This window comes from Alosa sapidissima, chromosome 14 (genome assembly GCF_018492685.1).
Source record: "Alosa sapidissima isolate fAloSap1 chromosome 14, fAloSap1.pri, whole genome shotgun sequence".
NCBI lineage: Eukaryota > Metazoa > Chordata > Actinopteri > Clupeiformes > Clupeidae > Alosa > Alosa sapidissima.
Genome location: NC_055970.1, coordinates 30915255 through 30935601, shown reverse-complemented (window position 1 = coordinate 30935601; position 20347 = coordinate 30915255). Strand labels below are relative to the sequence as shown.

At 42.8% G+C, this 20347-nt stretch overlaps 2 protein-coding genes across 5 annotated transcripts in view; one reads left to right on the top strand and one right to left on the bottom strand.

Annotated features, from left to right (window-relative positions):
* Nucleotides 1-216: 216 nt before the first annotated feature.
* Nucleotides 217-4677, top strand: dut (deoxyuridine triphosphatase). Of its 3 annotated transcripts, none has more exons than XM_042062375.1 (7): nucleotides 217-340; nucleotides 1585-1732; nucleotides 1855-1946; nucleotides 3368-3412; nucleotides 3569-3643; nucleotides 4317-4387; nucleotides 4546-4677. In XM_042062375.1, exons 1-7 carry the CDS (start codon nucleotides 334-336, stop codon nucleotides 4600-4602), a joined length of 495 nt encoding a protein of 164 aa, XP_041918309.1. In that variant the 5' UTR covers nucleotides 217-333; the 3' UTR covers nucleotides 4603-4677. The 3 variants fall into 3 exon arrangements, with proteins under 3 accessions (XP_041918309.1, XP_041918307.1, XP_041918308.1); XM_042062373.1 differs by lacking the exon at nucleotides 217-340 and adding an exon at nucleotides 637-1011; XM_042062374.1 differs by lacking the exon at nucleotides 217-340 and having other exon boundaries at nucleotides 1436-1732.
* A 2990-nt stretch (nucleotides 4678-7667) lies between these two features.
* fbn1 (fibrillin 1) overlaps nucleotides 7668-20347 on the bottom strand; it is a 59778-nt gene continuing 47098 nt past the window's right edge. For both annotated transcript variants that reach the window (XM_042061610.1, XM_042061611.1), the window contains exons 50-66: nucleotides 19952-20077; nucleotides 18139-18291; nucleotides 17921-17983; nucleotides 17686-17811; nucleotides 17374-17493; nucleotides 16912-17034; nucleotides 16045-16176; nucleotides 15310-15435; nucleotides 14469-14675; nucleotides 14117-14242; nucleotides 13864-13986; nucleotides 12210-12326; nucleotides 11419-11547; nucleotides 11084-11203; nucleotides 10166-10397; nucleotides 9727-9910; nucleotides 7668-9022 (exon numbers count right to left, since the gene is read on the bottom strand). In XM_042061610.1, the coding sequence (XP_041917544.1) occupies nucleotides 8639-9022; nucleotides 9727-9910; nucleotides 10166-10397; nucleotides 11084-11203; nucleotides 11419-11547; nucleotides 12210-12326; nucleotides 13864-13986; nucleotides 14117-14242; nucleotides 14469-14675; nucleotides 15310-15435; nucleotides 16045-16176; nucleotides 16912-17034; nucleotides 17374-17493; nucleotides 17686-17811; nucleotides 17921-17983; nucleotides 18139-18291; nucleotides 19952-20077 (2591 nt within the window). In that variant the 3' untranslated portion in view covers nucleotides 7668-8638. The remainder of the gene's footprint in view (nucleotides 9023-9726; nucleotides 9911-10165; nucleotides 10398-11083; nucleotides 11204-11418; nucleotides 11548-12209; nucleotides 12327-13863; nucleotides 13987-14116; nucleotides 14243-14468; nucleotides 14676-15309; nucleotides 15436-16044; nucleotides 16177-16911; nucleotides 17035-17373; nucleotides 17494-17685; nucleotides 17812-17920; nucleotides 17984-18138; nucleotides 18292-19951; nucleotides 20078-20347) is intronic.

Below are 20347 nucleotides of genomic sequence, written 5' to 3'. Positions count from 1 at the left end.
TAATAGTGTCACCTATTGTGGTCATTTTCAGGACTTTCGTCCCGGGTAGAGATTTTGGCACACATCCCACGTTGTTCAATGGGGTCATTTTTACTCTATAACAGTTGAGATATTCTCCGCTAAATGAAGTGCATATAAATCTTACCCAGGACCTCTACTATAAGGCCTAAATCTAAGTAAAGCGTGATTACATAAACAGCCTACCATGCATGCAGTGACATTTGTGTAACCGACCTACAGCAGCTGTGAGCTCGAGCTAGTGCTAGGGGTTTGATTGGCATCTTTACATGGGAATGGACTAGTAACCAGACAGTAAAGCTAGAAACTGAGCACATGCAAGGTAAGAGTCTGTGTTTCCACAGCACAATTCGAGACATCTTTTTTTACATTTGTGGGGTTGTGTTAACCTATGTAGGCTAGGCCTATATGAGCTAGGTTTCAGCTCCACAGTCGGTAGCCGACATTTATTAACAACAGTAGCCTACTCGACCAGGGAAAAGGCATTATCAAGCAATGTGGCTGTTTATGCAAGGGAAATCGATATTCAATCTGAAATTGTTCTATAGCCTAGTTTGGCGTAATGCACGTCGGAATCAACGTCAGAAGACGTGAGGCGGGCGGACATGTTAGCTTAGACTAGGGTATTTTGAACGACAGAAAAGCTTTGAACTGCTGATTTGTTTTAGACGTCAGTGACACGTAAACGAGTCGAGAAATCTATGCTACATCTAAAGCAGGCTAAATTATCTGCTGTTGTCAATAGCTAGGCTACGTTATCCATTCTATTAGGTTAAATTACCATTAGGTCTAGGCTAACGTTAGGATACATGCCGTAATACCGAGACTAACGTTATCGAGGAAATTAACAGCAACGAACCTTTTATATCAGAGACGAAATGGCCCGAATAGTGCAAAGCACTAACGTTATTCGTCATTACTTTGGTCCTTTTATAAAAGGACGGAGACTTCACTTTGCTAACTCTTCCAGAAACGTTGGATCTGCTTGCAAAGGTTATGTCTGTTATATTATGTAGACCATATGAACATGTTAAGCATTAGAATTAATGAAATGATTTGTATATTACTTTCGTTTCGTTTCGTTGTGTATTCTGTAAGCAAGTTTTTGATGTTGTAGCAGTGGTCTGTCTCAGTGCTACTACCAGCGTCTTAGGCTATTTAGAATTTCTCTGGTGGTGCTACAAAGTTGTACGGAATGTTTTGGTTGTAGCACACTCTCGCGAGAGTATGGTAGTTAAGTGGCATACGAGAGATACGTTTATTAAGAATAAAACAAATTATTTATTTTAATTTGTATTTATTTTAATTTAGGAGGAATGGCAAAAATAGTAAAAATAAATAACCGTTTCTTCATTTGAAATTAAATTTAAAGTTTGTTTAAGGCGGATATTCCTGTTTGGATTTGGCGGGGATTTTGGCGGGTAATTTGTATCTGCATTGTGAGCTGAAAGCTGCAGAGCGAGACGGTCGCAAACTAATGTGCAGTGCAGTATTTTGCCAGTCACTGCTTTGTGATTATTTTCGTATTTGTTCTTATTGCTAAAACTGCAAATATGCCTTGTTCAGAGGTTACAGAAACAACTGTATCTCCCTCAAAGAAGAGCAAGATTGAGTTAGTCACAGACAAACCAGTCCTGAAGTTTGCGAAATTAACAGAAAATGCCACTGTTCCAACACGAGGATCAGCAAAAGCAGCTGGTTATGATTTGTACAGGTACGTAGCGTTCTTATTTTAACGAATTCAACACGTTTAAAGAGGGTTAGATAATGTTAGATTTAAATAAATGGTCCAGTATCAAGAATGCTGTTAACGTTATTGTGTGTTAATCCATGTAGTGCTTACGACTACACTGTTGGACCGATGGATAAAGCAATCGTGAAGACCGACATTCAAATTGCAATTCCTCATGGATGTTATGGGAGAGTGGGTGAGTGAATGCGAATACAGCTGATATTGGATTTTTCTATTGGAACTGTTCTCATGGACATGTTAACACCACCGAAGGGCCATTTGAACAAGTGGGAAGACACGCTAAAGTTAACTGATAGTACAACAAATTCACCAGTAACTCTCTACAGTTAACGTTATTTTACAGCCATGCGACAATTTATCCCCTCCTCCACCATCATATTGATGCTACTTCATATGAACGTTAGAACAGTCTAGCAGTCTAATGCTAGTAAATAATAATCAGATATATCAGAAACTGACAGTGGCTGCGTGATGGCTGGTTAATTTCGCTTTGATCATCATGCACGACGCTTCAGAATGCCGACTGTGTAATCAATCATAAATGGCTAGTTTCAGTGGATAAGCTAACTGGACAAATTAAAGTGCCTCTACCGAACTACCTGTAATCAAAGATTCTAGAGCGGAGCGTAGCGCTCTAGAATCTTTGTAATTCACCCTTCGCTAAGTCCCGCCCTCCTTACTTACTGTTGCTATGCCTGACAAGCTTTATGCCTGACGTCTATTACATAGGGGAAACCGGGACTTTTCAATGAAATGTAATTTACAAAGACATCGTACCACACTGGAAGCTAATATTTTGTCACTAGCAACCTACATCTGTCCTGTCAAATACAGTTGGAATTTCATCTCTGAACAAAACCGTTCATGAGCTATTTAAGCAGAAGTCGAATGTGCGTTTTGTTTCATTCGACTCTCCTGGCCAGAATGAATGAAACAGGCATGGGGGACGAAAGAAACATACCATTTAAGCTATGTACTTCCCACAACTTAAATATTTGACAACATATCACGAATGGTACTTCAAATAGGTGTTATTTTTAATAGATTGCTGATGGGCTATACATCTTGGTGAACGTCTGTTAACAACTTCTTGCCGTTATCGTGAAGCGTGTATCTCGCGGTTATGGAAATATCATGCAATATGCCATTTTTATAGTTAGAACAATATGTGTTCCCAATTATATCATGTTTCTATAGTGTAACATGCTATTTTACTGTGTCTTTACGTGGGTTAGGGCACCACACATTCAAATAAGTGCCCTTCATGACCCACAGGCTTTCAGTCTCCACAGGTTAACATGGCAAAACTCGAAAAGCTTGTCAGACCTCCCGTGCCTAGTGACTGGTTGCTAAGCCGCGATTGGCCTGTGGCGGTTTTCGGGTGTGGCTTAGCGAAGGGTGAATTGCGGATGATTTTTTTTTTTTATTATTATTTTTTTATCCTCCCCTCCCCCCCCCCCCCTTCTGTTTTTTTTTATTTTATTTATTTTATTTCACAAATCACCCTGCTTACAGCAATAGTGGCATCATAATAACTAATGTTATATTTTGTGGTTTGTGAACCTTTGGACTCTAGCTTTTCTTTTATCTCCCCAGCCCCTCGTTCTGGACTGGCAGCTAAACATTTTATAGATGTGGGAGGTAAGTTGGCTATAATTTCTTGGATGGGACACCAACAACGATTGGCAGATAAGTAAATGGGAGTATGATGGCGAACAGGTCCAGGTTTGTCACTGGTATGTAAAACATCCTTTTGAAGGTTTGTTTAGGCTTCATGACGGTCTTTTCTCCTAATAGCTGGTGTTGTGGACGAAGACTACAGGGGAAACGTCGGAGTAGTGCTCTTCAACTTCAACAAGGAGACGTTTGAAGGTATGTGCCCCCAAGGGTCTATTCATGGTAGTTAACAAGTCCAAACATTTGATTGAGAGCAAAATTACATTAATTGGTGGAGTTTTGAGCAAGACTGTTTACTGTTCGATCTTACTGTTCGATCTTACAGCTCTGAGCAGATCTGGCTGAATCTTACAATACAGACATGCCTTACGTTCAGCCAGATCTACACAATGCTGGAAGAAGTTGAACATGTCCACTGATTTGACACTACTGGAACACGAAGCCAGGCAATTTACGTTCTGCAGATACAGGTCCTTGTTATAACCTTTCTGTACTCTTTCGAAGTTTACAATACTTCGGTTTGTCTGTAGGGACCCTCACCACACTACCACAAAAGTGTAATTATATTTTGATCAGTCAGTGGTTTAAAATAATGTTTGTTTTTTGACGTGTTAGCTGGTGCCCTTAGCTTTCACTATAAGCCCATTTAGTGTTGATGCAAAATAATGGTCTTGCTCAACTCCACCAGTCAACATAATTTTGCTCTCAATCAAATATTTGAACTTGTTAACTACCGTAATGACCCTAAGTTGTTTTTACTCCAGAGTTACGCTTTAAGCTATGTGGACCTTGCATGTTCACAAGTCTGCTTCCGATAATGACGCTGGCCTTTTTTATTTTTTTTTTTATTTTTTTTTTTTTTTTTAAGTGAAAAAGGGTGACCGGATAGCTCAGTTGATCTGTGAGAGGATCTGCTATCCAGACCTACTTGAACTTGAGGTTAGTCTTCAATTTGTTGTCACAGATCACATGAAAACTGATATAGATACAAACAGCATACAGATCTTTCCACTTCTAAATTCTCCTTTCATTAAAAGAGTATCCTGTGTCGTGCTTTGTATCCTGCATCATCAAAATGTGTGTTTGTTTAATCTCAGACACTGGATGAGACTCAGCGCGGTGAAGGTGGATTCGGATCGACGGGAAAGAATTAACTGAATGTACTTGAATGAAATGTAATGTACTGTTTCTGTGTTCTGCAATAATAAAGGTCATGTTTTCTAAGTTTGCGCTTTTGTGTAGCCCTCTCATCAATATAATATAGATTATCTATAGCCAACCCACTGCTGCTCTCCAAGGTTGCTAACAGCTTTCTTATCCTTAGAATATAGGGGGGTTTTTTCTGTTTCATTTCTTTTTCAGTTTAACGTATTGCATAGTGTGCCATGCAAATTCCATTTGGGAGAAATGGGTGAACGCCAGAAATACTAGCCAGTCTCCAGCATGCTGTAACTAGGACAGGAAGTTTTTGGTCTGTAGTTGACTTAGATTTTTTTTAATGATCATGTTCTCGCAAAAGAATTATACAGATTCTAAATTTGACAATTGGAGACCTGACCATGTTTGTTTCACCCCATCTTTTGAAAAATCACATCAACATTGAATGGGAATAAATAGTATTTGTTATTTTTAATACACAACCATGCAGTACCTCTGCCTACCACAGAGGGGAGCCAAAATCTAAGTTTTAAAATTGTTTAAAAGGGTTTCTAGGTTTTAGCCTTTTTCTTTGCAAATGTAGTCACATCTTATCACAATTGTATGTGCAACTCCCCAGGCTGATATATACTTAGTTTGTACAGGTATGTAGACAGTTTGGTGATTTGTCTATTATTATTTCTAACTGTATTTTAACACAATTTTAGTTTTGTTGGACATTAGCACTCCCTCTGGGTGAGATGAGGCCCATAGGTGTGGCGAAAGTAGTTAAAGATTTAGCCACATTCATTTCACACATTCAAATCCACATGAACACACATTTGACAAAGGAATGTGTTCTGGAAATTGAAATGATCCAGTAGATATCTACCTACTCATTTCTGACTGGATAAATCTAGCAGTCAGAACAGCTCATAATGTTTTGACAGTTTGAGATGGGACAGGGATAGTCTTCCTCTGCCCAACCCACATTCACCGCGTTCATTGTGGTCTGGAATGGTTCCATTGGAGTTTCGGAGTTGAGCTAATGTGTGTCAATTCACATTACATTGAAAGTGACAGGATCAATTAGTGGCTCACATCCTTCGCCTCTATAGTGAGGGCCTTTGCAACTTCCTGCAATGCTTTATGACTTAGACTCAGGGTTAGAATGAAGGGTTTTTGTCATTAGCAAGTCCCCCCCCACCCCACCCAATATTTCTCACAGATCAACTGAATGACAAAATATTAGCCCAACTCCTCGGTTGCTGAATTGTCATTACAAAACTTTCCTCTCTTTCAGTGATAGTTTGAACAGAAAGAAATATACAATCCCCTGAGGGTTAACCTTTAAAGGAGAATTCCGGTGTGATATTGACCTAAAGTGTATTGAAACATGATACCGAGTGTGAACGTATGTCTCATAGCCCATCTCGGCTTGTCCCCTGCACTCCAAAATCTGGCGCTAGTTAGCCGATGCTACCAACAGCTTTTTCAATAGTGGTGCTTCGGCATCGGGCTAGCCATGCAAATAAATCACTGTCAGATTCCACAAATAATTCAGTGGAAATGCATGGATTCCAGTTTCTTCCAGTAGCAGCAACTGGAATCCATGCATTTCCACTGAATTATTTTTGGAATCTGATCCCTTATCATACCTGTTAATTCTTACTCGTTGCTTGACTTATCGTGACTAAATTCAAGATGGCTGCAAACACTAAACTTCGTGAAGATACTGTCTGTATAAATCGTCTTGTAAGTAAACTACCAGTGCGTTTTCAAAGTTCTCAATGTCTCGTTTTAAATGTCAGGGCCCTCGGAAGTCTACCAATGAAGTGTGGAGATACATTGAGCCTCGTAAATGGGTGTAAAACAGTGATTTATTTGCATGGCTAGCCCGATGCCGAAGCACCACTATTGAAAAAGCTGTTGGTAGCATTGGCATGACACTTTAGGTCAATATCACACCGGAATTCTCCTTTAATGCACATTATAACATTATTCCATATCCACTGACATTGATTAGTTTTTAGTTAATGACAGACCTTATGTCTATGGCTATGAATATTTGGTCTGAAATATGATCTAGTTTAAGTTTTGGTGCACATAATCTGGTGCAGAGGTACAACTATAGAAATATGCCGCTTTTGCAACACTGAGAGATCCAGTGACAAAGTAAGTGTAGACGGAGCAAGGTGCGTGAATTGGTTAAACCCCACGACTGGCCACTGGAATTTGTGAACAGAGCAAGGGCCCGAATATAGTCCTGCGTCTGTGTTCAGCGTGTGACGAGAATTGCGTCACCAATGCGGGGTGCGCCTGCCTCCCAACATATGGAGCCGACCGTCAACAGGGGGATTCGACTTCATGCAGCCACCTGCAGCCGTCTTAAGCTGACTGCATAACGTGATTATTTCTGAGATTCTGATACATTTTTAACCATGACATATGCACAATTCCGGTTTGAAAACATCAGAATCTCAGAAATAATCACGGTATGCAGTCAGCCTAAGATGGCTGCATTAAGTCGAATCCCCCTATTGACGTGCGCAAAGGAGTTAACACTTGCTTAACGTAAGAGTCTGACCAGTTGGGATTGATGATTGGCTTACACACAAGTAGACCCTATGTAAGGTGAACCATCGGCAAATGAGTGCATGCCATAATACTTCCTTATTAAACATTCCTGGTCATTCCCTAGAAGGCGTTTTACAAAAAAGTCCTGAAACCCAGTAATTTTAGTGGAGCTTGGCTGATGCTTGCACAAGACCACTAACCAAATGTGTAGCTGATCAGCTGATCCACTCCATTCCATAGTGTTTGCCAAAGTATGTCACACTAATTCACTGGCTGATTAGCCCCTGATCTGCGGGAAAAAAGACTAAAAAAAGTATTGCCACAAATATTGTGGATTTGTGCCCCATTTTCACTGTGTTAATTCTGGAAGCCTTAGCCTCATATTTATTTATTTACTGAGGGTCTTGCATACTTTCAAGATCTTCTTGTTCTTCGTGTAGCAGATGTTCTGGAAGGTTCCCTGAATATGCAGTAGTTGAATAAGGAAAGCCACTCCCGAACCCCATAAAACCAAAATATTTTTTATTGTGAATTTACACCTATACCCCTCACTGATGTGAACACAGGAAACAAAAACTGGTACTTAAGTTGGTGTTGATGTCGTCATCATGGGGGATGACAGCACTGATTGTACTTGCGCAAGAGTGAGTGGCCAGGAGGACCTCAGTGCATCATTTTGGTTGAAGTCACAGATATTTATCATTGGAACGATGTACACAGTTTTAAAACAAAACAAAACAAAAAAACAAAGAAATAAAAACAAAGTAGTTGGTCATTATAAGCACCATAACGAAGCCCTCTTCAATTAAGGGCTCCATCTAGTTTACAAATGCTTCCAAGATTAAAAAGTGGCATGATTACAGTATAAACACACTTAATTTACACATAGCATAGGCATATACTGAGAACAGAGAGGCTATTGAACTAACTGCTGTTGGTTGCAAAAGAGATGGGAAATTGGCCTGCTATAGGCCAGACTGCGTACGGCCACCGTGCCTGTGGAGTATTACAGTGCATTTATAAATCTATGTTGTCATGTTACTAGCACCAGTAAATATGATTAGCGATGATGTAGTCAGTAGAGAAGATGGGGGAAAGCATAATTATAAAGCGGAGTCCATCAAACTTTAAAAAATAAGAACACTTCTGACTGCCGAGTGGTGAACAAATCGCAGCATCAGTGCCTTCCTGCAGTCTTCCTTGTCCCACTAAGTGTTGCCAGATTCAACATATCATAGTACAAAATCTTATTTGAAGACATTCGTTTCTTTTTTTTTTTTTCATACAATGCATATCAAAGTGGTTTTTGTCAGCAGAATCCATGTCTAGTGCATTTAAGAGGCACCGTGGTGGTAATTCTTACTGGAATGCTAAGAAATTGTATCTATGATATATGGAATCGTCTTTGGGAATTGATACTGTAGTAGTCCCACCCGCTCATTTCTTTGGTGGCAAGCCCTTCTGCTGTTGTCCAGGTTAATGGAATACAATCTGCACTTTCATTTTCAGTGTCTCCCCCAGCTGTCCCGTGAGGTAGTCTTTGTCATGCCTGTCCTCCAACTGAGCCAGTTCTTTCTTCTTATACAGGGGCACACTGCTGACTTGTAAAAAGTAGGCTCCAGGGACAAGAGCTTTCTTCTTGGCTAAGTGGAGATAGCTTATGCCCTCCTTCTGGTTGATTTTGAAGAGGCCCTCGTCATTACCAAAGTCGATGGTGTAGCGGACGTGGTTGTTGAGGGTGGAGAGTGCTGGGATGAACTCCAGGATGTGGTCCTTGCTTTTCACATCACTGATGTTCAGGTTGAACAGGAGGGTGTCTTCAACGTCCACACTGGCCAGGCTGATTGTCTCCTGCTCATTCTGCAAGTAATTCAGACAAAATGTTTTCAAAATGCTGACAAAACTCAACTGTCGCAATCCTAAAATGATGTTCTAAGAATTCTACATATTGCAACTTGGAACATAAGAATATGAGATTATAATATTTCAGGAGCAAGTTGCTTGTATTTACTCTAACAGAGAGTCCCATGTTTACTTCTTTCTATTACTCAACCATGGGTACAAATATTTTATCTAACTGAAATGACTTTATAATAACAACCTGTCAAAATCTGCAAACTGTGTTTTTTAAACATATGGCGTAATTGTGGATACATCGTTGCTAAGGGTGTTTAAGACTTACCACTATTTATTCAGACTCTGTCTTGTTACATTTGCTTGGTCAACTTTTTTGTAAGTCATTCAGTGAAATGTAGGTTATATTTCTAAGTAGTGGTGCTGAGGGTTTTTCTGACCACAAGTGGTTAGAATATACCTAAACAAGGCACAAATGTCTGCCTTAAAATTCTTTCTGTCAAGATCTGCGGAATATCCAAAACAGAACTGGTCTATCATCAAGATAGTATTGCATCAAGGTTGGGTAATGCACTGGGAAAAGGTGTCTAAATACACTCACAGAAATGGACTGAATCGTTCTAAAATTCAGAACCTCAATCACAAATTAAATACTGGGGCCAAGTTCACACAGCACCCACAGATACTCCCTAAGATAAATGCACTATTACCATTTCATCCAGAGTTCCATTGGTGCTTCGGCGTTTCCTGCCCTTCTTGGGGTATCCGTTGATCTTGCACTCATAGCAGGCTTCTGGGGAGAGGGAGTTGTCATCTCCCTCTCCACCTCCACCTCCACCTCCACCGCTGGCTAATGGAACCCCAGTGCTAAAGCCAACGCCAGAGACACAGTGCCTGAAACAGAAACACAGGTGAACTGTTCAACCAGAGAGAAGGTAAGAGCACCATGTCAGAAATCATTCAGATGTTCTGGGCAACAGTTTGATGACTATACTACTTCCCATAATGTTAAGAGTTATTTCATAAACAAATTAGAAACCTGTCTACATGAGCAAACCCAAATGTAGTCCTGCAAACTTTCTGCAAACTTTCTTAAACTGTTTATAGTTTGAGTCCAGAGTTCCACATGAATGGCATGTCTGGGCTCACCCTTGTCCTGCTCTGAAGTAGCCCGTCGGGCATCCGCACAGGTAGCCTCCGTCGGTGTTGGAGCAGCCGTAGTTGCAGGGGTTCTGCGAGGACGAGCACTCGTTGACGTCCTGGCAGCCACCACTGTGCTGCTCGAAGTTGAAGCCGTTCGGGCAGATGCAGCGGAAGCTGCCCAGGGTGTTGTGGCAGGAAGCGCTGCCGCAGATCTGGCTGTTCTGGCACTCGTTCTCATCTGGAATGCCAAGGCAGATGGGCACGGGTGTCATAATCCGCAGAGCAACTGTCCACACGCATTCCTTCACATCACTGCTTATTATTAGGGCTGTCAAACTGTAGCTTACACCTAGAAATTAAGCAGTGTGTGCCCACACAATTATATAATGCTGTTTTTCTCCCCTGCTAATAAGCAGCTCTTTTATGGTTTCGGGTTTCACGAAAGAGGCTCGAGAGTGAACCGCCATGCATGTGTCCGCATGAGCATGGAGCGTGGCGCTCGTTTGACCCAAATCTGTTGAGTCTTATCCTTGCCCAAATGTTACTTTGCATAAATATTTATTTTCCAACTGTAAGCTCAGACAGTGTGTTTTTGTGTTTGAAGGAAACCAAGGGAGGTTCAACTGTGAGGTCACTGCTCTAAAAAGATTAGACATCCTTTTAACTCTGCATAATCTGGAGAGGAAAGGTTGAGCTTCCAGGAAAGGGAAATCTTGCACATAGGAGAAAGGCTGTGACAAGGAAAGATTGAGTGTGTGTGAGTGTGTCTGTGTGTGTGTGTGTGTGTGTGGTGTCTGTGTGTGTGTGTGTGTGTGTGTGTGTGTGTGTGTGTGTGTGTGTGGTGTCTGTGTGTGTGTGTGTGTGTGTGTGTGTGTGTGCCCCAGACAGACACACCAGTCCAGACAGCTTCTGTGAGTTACTCACCCACACACTGGTTCCACTGGTAATGCTGCAGATAACCTTGAGGACAGCTGCAACGGTACGCACCCACCATGTTCTGACAACCATGCTGGCATCGGTGATTTCCATCACACTCATCCATGTCTGTCAGCACACACACACATTGTCCATGTATATCAAATTAATTAAGTAATTAATCAATAGTCAATAAGTACAAGTTAATATCGATAGTCACAATTAGTTTCTATTATCTATTCTATTATTTCGATAGTCACTAGATTGTTTCTATTAATAGTACAAGTTTCATTATTATTAAAAGTACAATTCCACAGCAGATAATACACGTTGTAGTGACTGACCTTCACAGCTCTGACCGTTCTGGTCCAAAGAGAAGCCACGCTGGCACTCGCAGTTGAAGCTGCCTGGGCTGTTCTGACAGACACCGTTGGTTCCACAGAGACCAGGATCAGTGGCACACTCATTATTGTCTGTGTGAAACGAGGAATTTTTACTTTACACTCAATTCAAAATGTAAACAACAACATAGGTGGTAGGGTGTTACGTTTGTTGACATATCAAACAAATGTATCATGTGTATATCAGGGTAGCGAACAGTCCAAGTATCTATAACCTAATTTATTAAAAGACAAGTTAACACTATCAACACACAATTTAGTTGAATCTAATAACGTTCCCATAATTTCATCACATTAGTGATACCTGCCGTTACAGTACCTGATTTATTGGACTGCACAAAATACTACCCTGACACTTGAAACCTAGGCAACAATATATGATATTACTTGGTGCAGTCCTTTGTCCCTGCAATGACCTGCGACTATTAAAAGAGCTTGAGTGGGCACTGCAAACTTCGTCGTATCCATGGTGATAGAGGTGCTGGAAATTCCAAAACAAGCAACTTATTACGTTGCCATCACTACAAATCAGTTAGGTTTATTTGACTTGTTGAGACATTACTCTGAATCCATTAATTCCAGGATAAAGCCGTAAAAGAGGCAATAAAAGGGATGTGAGATAAGAAGTAAAACTTGTATGTTTTTGTGTGTGTGTGTGTGTGTGTGTGTGTGGGAGAGAGAGAGAGAGAGAGAGAGAGTATGTGAGTGAGTGAAACAGAGAGAGAGATTTTTACCAATGCAGGCAGTGTGGTGCTGCGTGAATCCAGGAGGGCATTTGCAGGTGAAGCCTCCGATAGTGTTGACACACAGGAACTGGCAGTTGTGCTGCTTGGTTGAGCACTCATCCAGGTCTGCGATAGGAGGTAAATTAGTGAGCAGTACAACCAGCACGCAGTGCAAAATATATAGCTTTTTAAAGATATGGAATTACTCAAAAATAAATGAAAGAGAAAAGAAAGATTTCCCAATCAGTTTTTGCCAGATCTTTGTCCAATCCAGCACAATGTCTGAACAAGCTTAAGTGCACCTTGACCGTCTAGTTCAGATATTATGTTCTGTCCTTGCAGGAACAGCTCTATATTAACAATTGGATGCTTTAAGAAAGACTTTGTCTTCGGATGAAGCGAAAAAAGAGAGGGTGACAGATAAGAGGAAGCAGGGAGCATTCATTCACTGATGAAATTCCCCCCAGAAAGAGAGGGAGACAGAGACAGAGGAAGGGAGAGAGAGAGACAGGGGAAGAGAGAGAGAGAGAGAAACTGTCTGGGATTGGAGCTTCAGGAAAAGGGAGACTGTGGCTGCCAAGTAACACAAAGCTCTGGTCTGCTTTAGCTAACACACAGGCCCCTACTCTCCAGGCAGACTCACAACCCAAACACTTTGCTTAGTGTGTGTGTGTGTGTGTTTGTGTGTGTGTGTTTGTGAGATTGATGGGGAGGGGGTCATTGTTAATTGTACATTACCCCTTAAAACAGTGACCTGTGAATGAACTAGCCCCCGGAAACACGATGGGGTAGAAAAGCTCTCTAGCCTGCAACTGTATGTACAATGAGGAATGGCAATATAATGACTGCCGAGCCGTTCTGTGGTTTAAGGTTTGTTTACGAGTTAATGCTAACTGGGAAAAAAAAAACATTTCTGGCAGGATGCAGGGATCACAGCCTCTATGTACTGAACTGATAGCTGGCCAACAGGGGAGGGGAAGATGGCGAGCGTTTCCCATGGGGTGTCATAACTCTCTGTGCTGGGCAGCTGGTCTGGGAACTGTAGCCATGTCTTGCTCACAATTAGTGGAGAGGTGTGATTTGGGAATACTGATTCTAGATCAGCTTGGAGAAACAGAGAGAGAGAGAGAGAGAAGAGAGAGAAGAGAGTAACCAGAGATGAAGTGTAGCAGCAAGCAAGCCCTCCCTCCTTTCTCCCGAGCAGGAAATTGGGCAAAGGGCCCAGCGCTCTCTCCGCCAAATGGTGACCTTGAAAGCACGTCAAGAGGGAATGTGAAGTTTTGTCTAGAGAAGGACCCCTCACTGAACTCTAGTTAACTGGAAAGCCTGCAGAGTTCACAGACTCACAGTACTTAACTGAATGGGAACATAGCTAGATACAGTAGGGAAGTTCACACGCAGTGCCCTAAACTTTTAATTATGGTTGTAAAAACCTTGTATAATATGAGGCCTAAAGGTGTTTGTGAAAATAGAGGAGAAATGAAGAGTAGCCCACTATAAACAGTTTAATATCACCTCTAAAACTAAGTTCATATGTGTAGCAGAAGATGGTCAAACTGTGATGAAAAGGCCCTTTTGAGTGGTCTAGAGTGACGTGCATCTCCTGGCTATCTGCATGTCTGCTCGGTGGGGATTGGGGAATGAGAAAGTGAGGCCCCGGTACCTTTGCAGCTCTTGCCGTCCTCCTGCAGGAGGTAACCCCTGGGGCACGAGCACAGGTAGCTCCCCTCTGTGTTCTTGCAGATGAAGTTGCAGGGCTTTGGAGCTTGGGAACACTCATCCACATCTAAGGTAGGGAATATACGTTTTCACAGAAGAGTGTTGTTGTGATTAGTCCATATAGGATATTGCAAAAAGGAATGCTGAACACCTCTGGCATTATGCCTGGACAGGTGGATAGGTTTGCAGTCACTCACCGACACATAGAGTTCCAATGATATCAGGGGTGTAGCCTGTTTTACAGACACAGGAGTAGGAGCCCAGGGAGTTGACACACTGGCCGTTCTTGCAGAGGTTCCCCATCACCTTACACTCATCAATATCTAAAACATAGAGCACGGATGTCTTTACAGTGATACCAACTAATACAGATGTCACAGGTTCACACATTTTATCATTTGAATGAAGATCATTCCTTCAGACTAAAGGTAAGGAAGTCACTGTGCTAACTGGTGTGCTAGCAATATTACAAGCCCAACACTTCACTCTGCTCCGCGTAGGTCTCCATCTCTGTGTGCGTCAGTGGTAACTTAACTACTAAAAGCCTACCTTTGCCATCTGTGGTGTACCCAGGGCCGAGTGGGCACATCTTCTTGTACTGCGTGGTGCCTGGCAGAGGGCACAGCTCACAGTTGGGCCCCCAGCCACGGCCGCCGTCGCAGCAGCACTCCGACTTGGTGACGCTGTTGCGACTGCTGGATGTCATCTGGCACAGAGTCTGGAGGACCTCCGTGAAGCAGAAGCCCTGCCTGTTGTCTGCAAACAAACAAAGACATGTTGTTGTTGTTGTTGTAGTTTTCAACCGGGTGGCAATCTTCAAAAGGAATCTGGGAGATTTCCAAAAAGACTCTTATGTGGGAATATTCGGCTAAAAATCGCTATATTTCATAATGTTACAACAATACCAGCGGTTCCCAAATTTTTTTTCCCCCGTGTACCACCACCTACATCCTGACTCGGCTCGCGTACCCCCACCATCCGACACATAATGACGTAACACATTCTATTGACGCATTCCAGGCATCATGTTTTATTAACATGATAACAAAATCAAAATGTGCAACTGGTCTATGAGCTCTCACACTAAAAAACTGTGGAGAACAACATTATGAAACACAAAGAATGAAGAGAACACAGACTTAAGATTTAAAAAAAAAAAAAAATTTAACACCTTTCCGACATTGCCTTTTTCATCTCATGTACCCCCTAGTGGAAGCTTGCGTACACAGTTTGGGAATCCCTGCTATATTATAAAACACTATAAAAACAGACTATAAATTATAAAACAAAAACAAGGAGAAAATAGCCTATGGTGTGTAAACTATATAAACAGACATGAAAAGAGATAAGAAAACCCTAAATGCCTCCAGGTGGATCATCACCTACTCACCGATGCACTCAGTCTGCGTGGGACTGGGGTTGAAGCCCTGGTCACATCTGCAGCGGTAACTGCCCACCGTGTTCTCACAGCGTCCATTCTGACAGATGCCTGGTTTAGCGCTGCACTCGTTCAGATCTGAACACAACACATCATATAAGGGTTTGTGTGATAGAACAGCTTAAAATGCAATTTACTTAATAATTAGTATTTTACCGGTAGATAAATGGGACTGGTGATTCATTTAATGACACTTGGCTTGGTTCATTAAACTTATGACAAGGCTATGTATCAATCACAATTTTGGCATAAACTGTAGTTTACATTAACTTTTGCCAGAAATAATAAACTGGTATAAAAAAAATAAAACCGGTTTCCAACTGGAGAAACGTAATAATTGATCTTAAAATGAGCTTTCATTTCTAACAATGTTTCCAATGCTTCTATTGGCTGTTATATGGCATCTCAGCGGTTCTTGTGTGCTTGATGACACTTGATAGCCTACACGGATATTTGCCTCCATCGCCAACATTTTGGATCATTCATACTCCTCAGTCTCCATGCCTATACCCTTTTATAAACAAGCCCAACCAAACCAAACTCACCAAGTGATTTACTATGCACCTCCTAGAGAGTGATAATGAACTCAGAGGAGTCATTAAGGCTATCAGCTGGTTTCCTTTCCCCAAGTGAGTACTATTTGCCGTTGTACACCATTTTGCACTTGACCCAGTGTTGTGACCGTACCCATGCAGCCCTCTCCATTGGGCTGTCGCATGAATCCTGGCGGGCAGATGCACATGAACGTGCCGATGAGGTTCTTGCATGTCATGCCACGTGACTCACAGTCGTCAATGCCATCCTCACACTCGTTCTGGTCTAAAAAAAAGAATGACAAAGAGAACATTACTTTCACACCACACAGCCTGTGTGTGCATGGGAGTCAAAATGACAAATAACCATATTGGAGGTCAGACAATGATCTCCGACCTTTGCCTTTGCTGTGTGAATCTGAAAGCATTATGTCACATGGGCAGTAAAGCTTGAGAGCAACGTAGTCCACTATTAAGCCAGCCAGGTTCGGTCTGCTGGCAAGTTTGAAAATGGAGCTAGGGTGCTGTTTATAAGTGAAATGTAAATAAGAGCCTATATAGCCCAAGAGACTGAGGGATTCAACCTGTTCAGAGTTTACAGTCTGAAAGGCTCTTGTCCACTGCACTTCAGCTTCTCATCCAGGAGTGTAAACGCACTTGTGTGTATTTTCCACCCTCATAAAGACTCCAGGAAAATGGTCTATCCATTACGTAACGCCAAAAATGTGGATTTACATTATGAATTCTTTATTGAAAGACAGCAGCTGAAGCTCATGCCACCCTGTCTGGGCTTCTTGTCAAATAACACCTCACTGTCGTCTCAGGAATGCCATGGGAAGATACAGCCTCCTCTTTTAACAGCTCATCCAGTTCAAACTCGTACACTGCAGCTAAAATTACCTTCCGATTGTTGCCAGGGAGATGAACTACCTTTAAGCACCAACTGTATTTCACAAGGCTCTGTGTATCTAAACAATCCTCTCAGTTCTGTGAATGCTGTACTGTATGTCTGATGGAGCACCTTTGCACATCCTGCGATCCTCCCGGAGGACGTAGCCAGTGGGGCACTTGCACTCGTAGGAGCCGTGATTGTTGACACAGCGGAATGCACACAGCAGAGGGTTCAGAGCACATTCGTTCACATCTGGAGGGGCACAGAGGAGGCAGGGACACCACAGAGTTCTTACTTCACTGCCACGGCAGTGCATACACAATTAGTACTTCCATATGTTTAACAACATTATAATGACCACGACCAGCATGATGTTTTTTAAATTAAAAAGATTAATGTGCAGAGAGCTGTCCATATGGAAAGTGATCATTTTAATGGCTTCATCAGTGTGCGGCGATACATCACTGTACATCTTGGTACCATCACTAGCATTTTCCTTGGCATCACAGATATCTCACATCTGTGTAAACAGCTCTTGAGCAAGAGGAGAATTAGCTGAGTTGCTGAAGATGAAAGGAAGTCACACCATACCCTCGCACGACATCATTGGTCCTGGCTCGAAGCCCTCGTCACAAGTGCACTCAAAGGCCCCGATAACGTTGGTGCAGGTCCCGTTGCCACATGGGTTGCCAAGGTCACACTCGTTGATATCTGTGGGGGGTGAGAGGATGGAGACCAAATGTCATTTCTGTTCACCACAGCTTTCCCTACTCACTTTTCACCTCCCTCATTGGACGCTCGTGTATTTGAGTGGTGTGACATCATGCATCATGCCAGATACAAGTTTTTTCGAAAATGTATAATTTATGATTCTGACTATGGCCAACCTTTCCAGAAACTCACCTTCACAGTTGATACCAGAGGTGTCCAGTCTAAAACCAAAGGGACACTCGCAGCGGTAAGACCCATCCGTGTTGATGCACTCTCCGTTATTGCAGGCATTCGGGTTGGTTGCGCACTCATCAATGTCTAACCCAAAGCATCAGACAGTAAACCAATGATCTGTCCTGACATGGCTATCATTGTGAAGGCATTTGACTGTTAAGATGCACAACCACAGAGCATAGAGCAAGCTTACCAAGAGCCTTGTCATCTGGCCCAAAGGTCTGGCCAACATGGTGACACAGAACTGTAAATGCCTCTGGAAAAAGAAATGGAAACATATAGCTTAGCAGCGGAAACCTTACTATGCATTACTTATGCGTTCAGGTCTTCTAGGTGTGAATGATATTAAAAAGCTTATGATTTCAAAAGTGTGAAATGTGTCTTGTAGGGCTTCGGGGGAACTGGACTGACCCTCGCCCACGCTGGGGCAGATCTCACAGGGGTCGCCCCAGCCCTGACCAGGCATGACACTGCAGCAGCATTGCCCCTTGGTGGTGTTATGGGCCTGAGGGGCCAAGCAGCGGCCATTCTCGAACTTGGTGTAGCAGTAGTGGATCCGCATATCTGAAGGACAGAGAGAGAGAGAGAGAGAGAGAGAGAGAGTAAGAGAGAGAGAGAGAGAGAGAAGTTAACTTCATGCTCATCCATATTTCAGACTTTCAAATGAGTTTCTGAGGCACAGAGTGGGATTTAAGGTGGGATTAGAGTGGATTTAAGGTCGTCTTTTTCACAATCACAAGAGCAGGCGCTTTCCAGGATCCTGACCCTGGCCTTTGGCTCCAGGGCCCACTCTCCTCATCAGTGGTGCGAGACCGGGCCATCGGGACGTCCCCTGATCGGTCTAGGAGGTGCGGGCCTCTGGGCCCAGGGGCCTTAGCGCTCATCACATGGCCACTGTAGCGTAGACGCCCGCGCCTGAGCCAGAGCCCATCCTTCACCCGCACTCACTGGAGCCCTGCGAGGGACCTGTTTTTCCTCCTCCTCAGCTGGTAATGAAAAGCAGGCGCTGGAGATGTGGCCTCTGGAGTGTTTGTACTGGCCTTCCCTCGCTCTACACAAATAATCCATCTGACCCCCCGTAGATCATACGACACACACATACACACGCAGACACACACACAGACACACACGCAGACACACACACACACACACACACACACACACACACCTGGCTTAAAATACCGTGGAAGAATGTGGAGTGAGCGTCTCATTCCTTTTTCTCCCCCGAAAAGTGATTTATCAGCTTATTCTTTCCCTGTCTTTAGTCTTTAACCAAAGAAGCGAGGCCCAGTCTCCCTCCCATCAGCATCAGCATCCCACCCACCCAATGCATCGGCTCCGTCTGTGGTATGACAACAGTACACGCCAAAGCCACTGAATGTATTCAGAGGGCACCCAATTATCACATGGCAGCCAGGGCTGTGGTGAAATACTAAAGTGTTTAATTGAGGGGGAGCCTGGGGACCATCTATTATTCAATTGTGTGTTTTTTCCCTCAAATTCCCAAGACCTGCTTCTCGTAATTTGGTGGACCTCGCCCATCGCCCAGCCGCTGTCCCGTGTGTGGGAGAGGGAGGCAGAGGCCGTAAACCTTCCCTTTCAACTTATGTCATCACTCTCTTCAGTATAGGGGGAACTCCCAAACACATTCCTGCTCCGCGGATGACGACATGGAAAAACAGCAGCTCGACGCGGGGAACCTGACATGTCTTTTGCCTCCCTGGGGAAGTGTTCCCGGTGTTAATTACTTGTGAATGAGGATGACTATATGACCTGGTAATTAAACAATACTGTACCTCAAGTGCTTAAAAGAAAAGCTAGGACAGAAGCTGGCCACATGTTAGTGCACTGTATTCCCTCACTTGGTGATCTGAGCTGTGAAAATGCACCTCTGATTTATCTGCATTATGTAACGGATCACGGAAGACACAGCAATCAAGGTGGTCATGGAAGCCCCAACACAAAGTGGACATTGCATATATGACACTATGCTGAAGTCCAGAAGAAATTCCAGAAATAGCATGGTGTGTATGCTGTAATATAATGCTTCATACTCTTAGGCACATTACACTACAATATATTTTATTTATGCAGTAAAGCTTTACAGATCTTTTTTTAATTCCACTAATGTAATTGTTAAACATCCCGGTTTCCTTCTCACTTAAAATGACTGCTCCTGGCTTGAGCGGGCTAATCTAAAAATGAGCATGCTGAAAAGGCTTACCCAGGCATCTCCGTCCAGAGGAGGTCAGTTGGTAGCCCTCTGGACAGTCGCATCTGAAGCCACCTGGTGTGTTAGTGCAGGTACCAGAGATGCAGATATCGGGGGTCTGTGTGCACTCATCAATATCTGCCACAAGAAACACACAAAACATATCTCATCTGTAAAGAGTAATTCCTTACATGCACTCACAATGTCTGACCACAGAATTAGTTTGTGGGAGTAGCAAACCAAATGGGAATGTTATGAGTCAATGGATTGTATTGTGATGATAAACATCACGAAAACATAGAAAAACAGAAAATGACAGAATACCATAAATGTGATGGGGACCACACACAAGAGCATCTTTTACTTATTCCCCTTGGAAAGTGATCTGAATTTTTTCAATTGTTGCCC

Coding starts and splice junctions, on each gene's coding strand:
- dut (XM_042062373.1), top strand. CDS start 897: ATGGCCCGAATAGTGCAAAGCACTAACGTTATTCGTCATTACTTTGGT. Junction 1,947..3,367: donor TGGATGTTATGGGAGAGTGG/GTGAGTGAATGC, acceptor TTATCTCCCCAG/CCCCTCGTTCTGGACTGGCA. Junction 4,388..4,545: donor CAGACCTACTTGAACTTGAG/GTTAGTCTTCAA, acceptor GTTTAATCTCAG/ACACTGGATGAGACTCAGCG.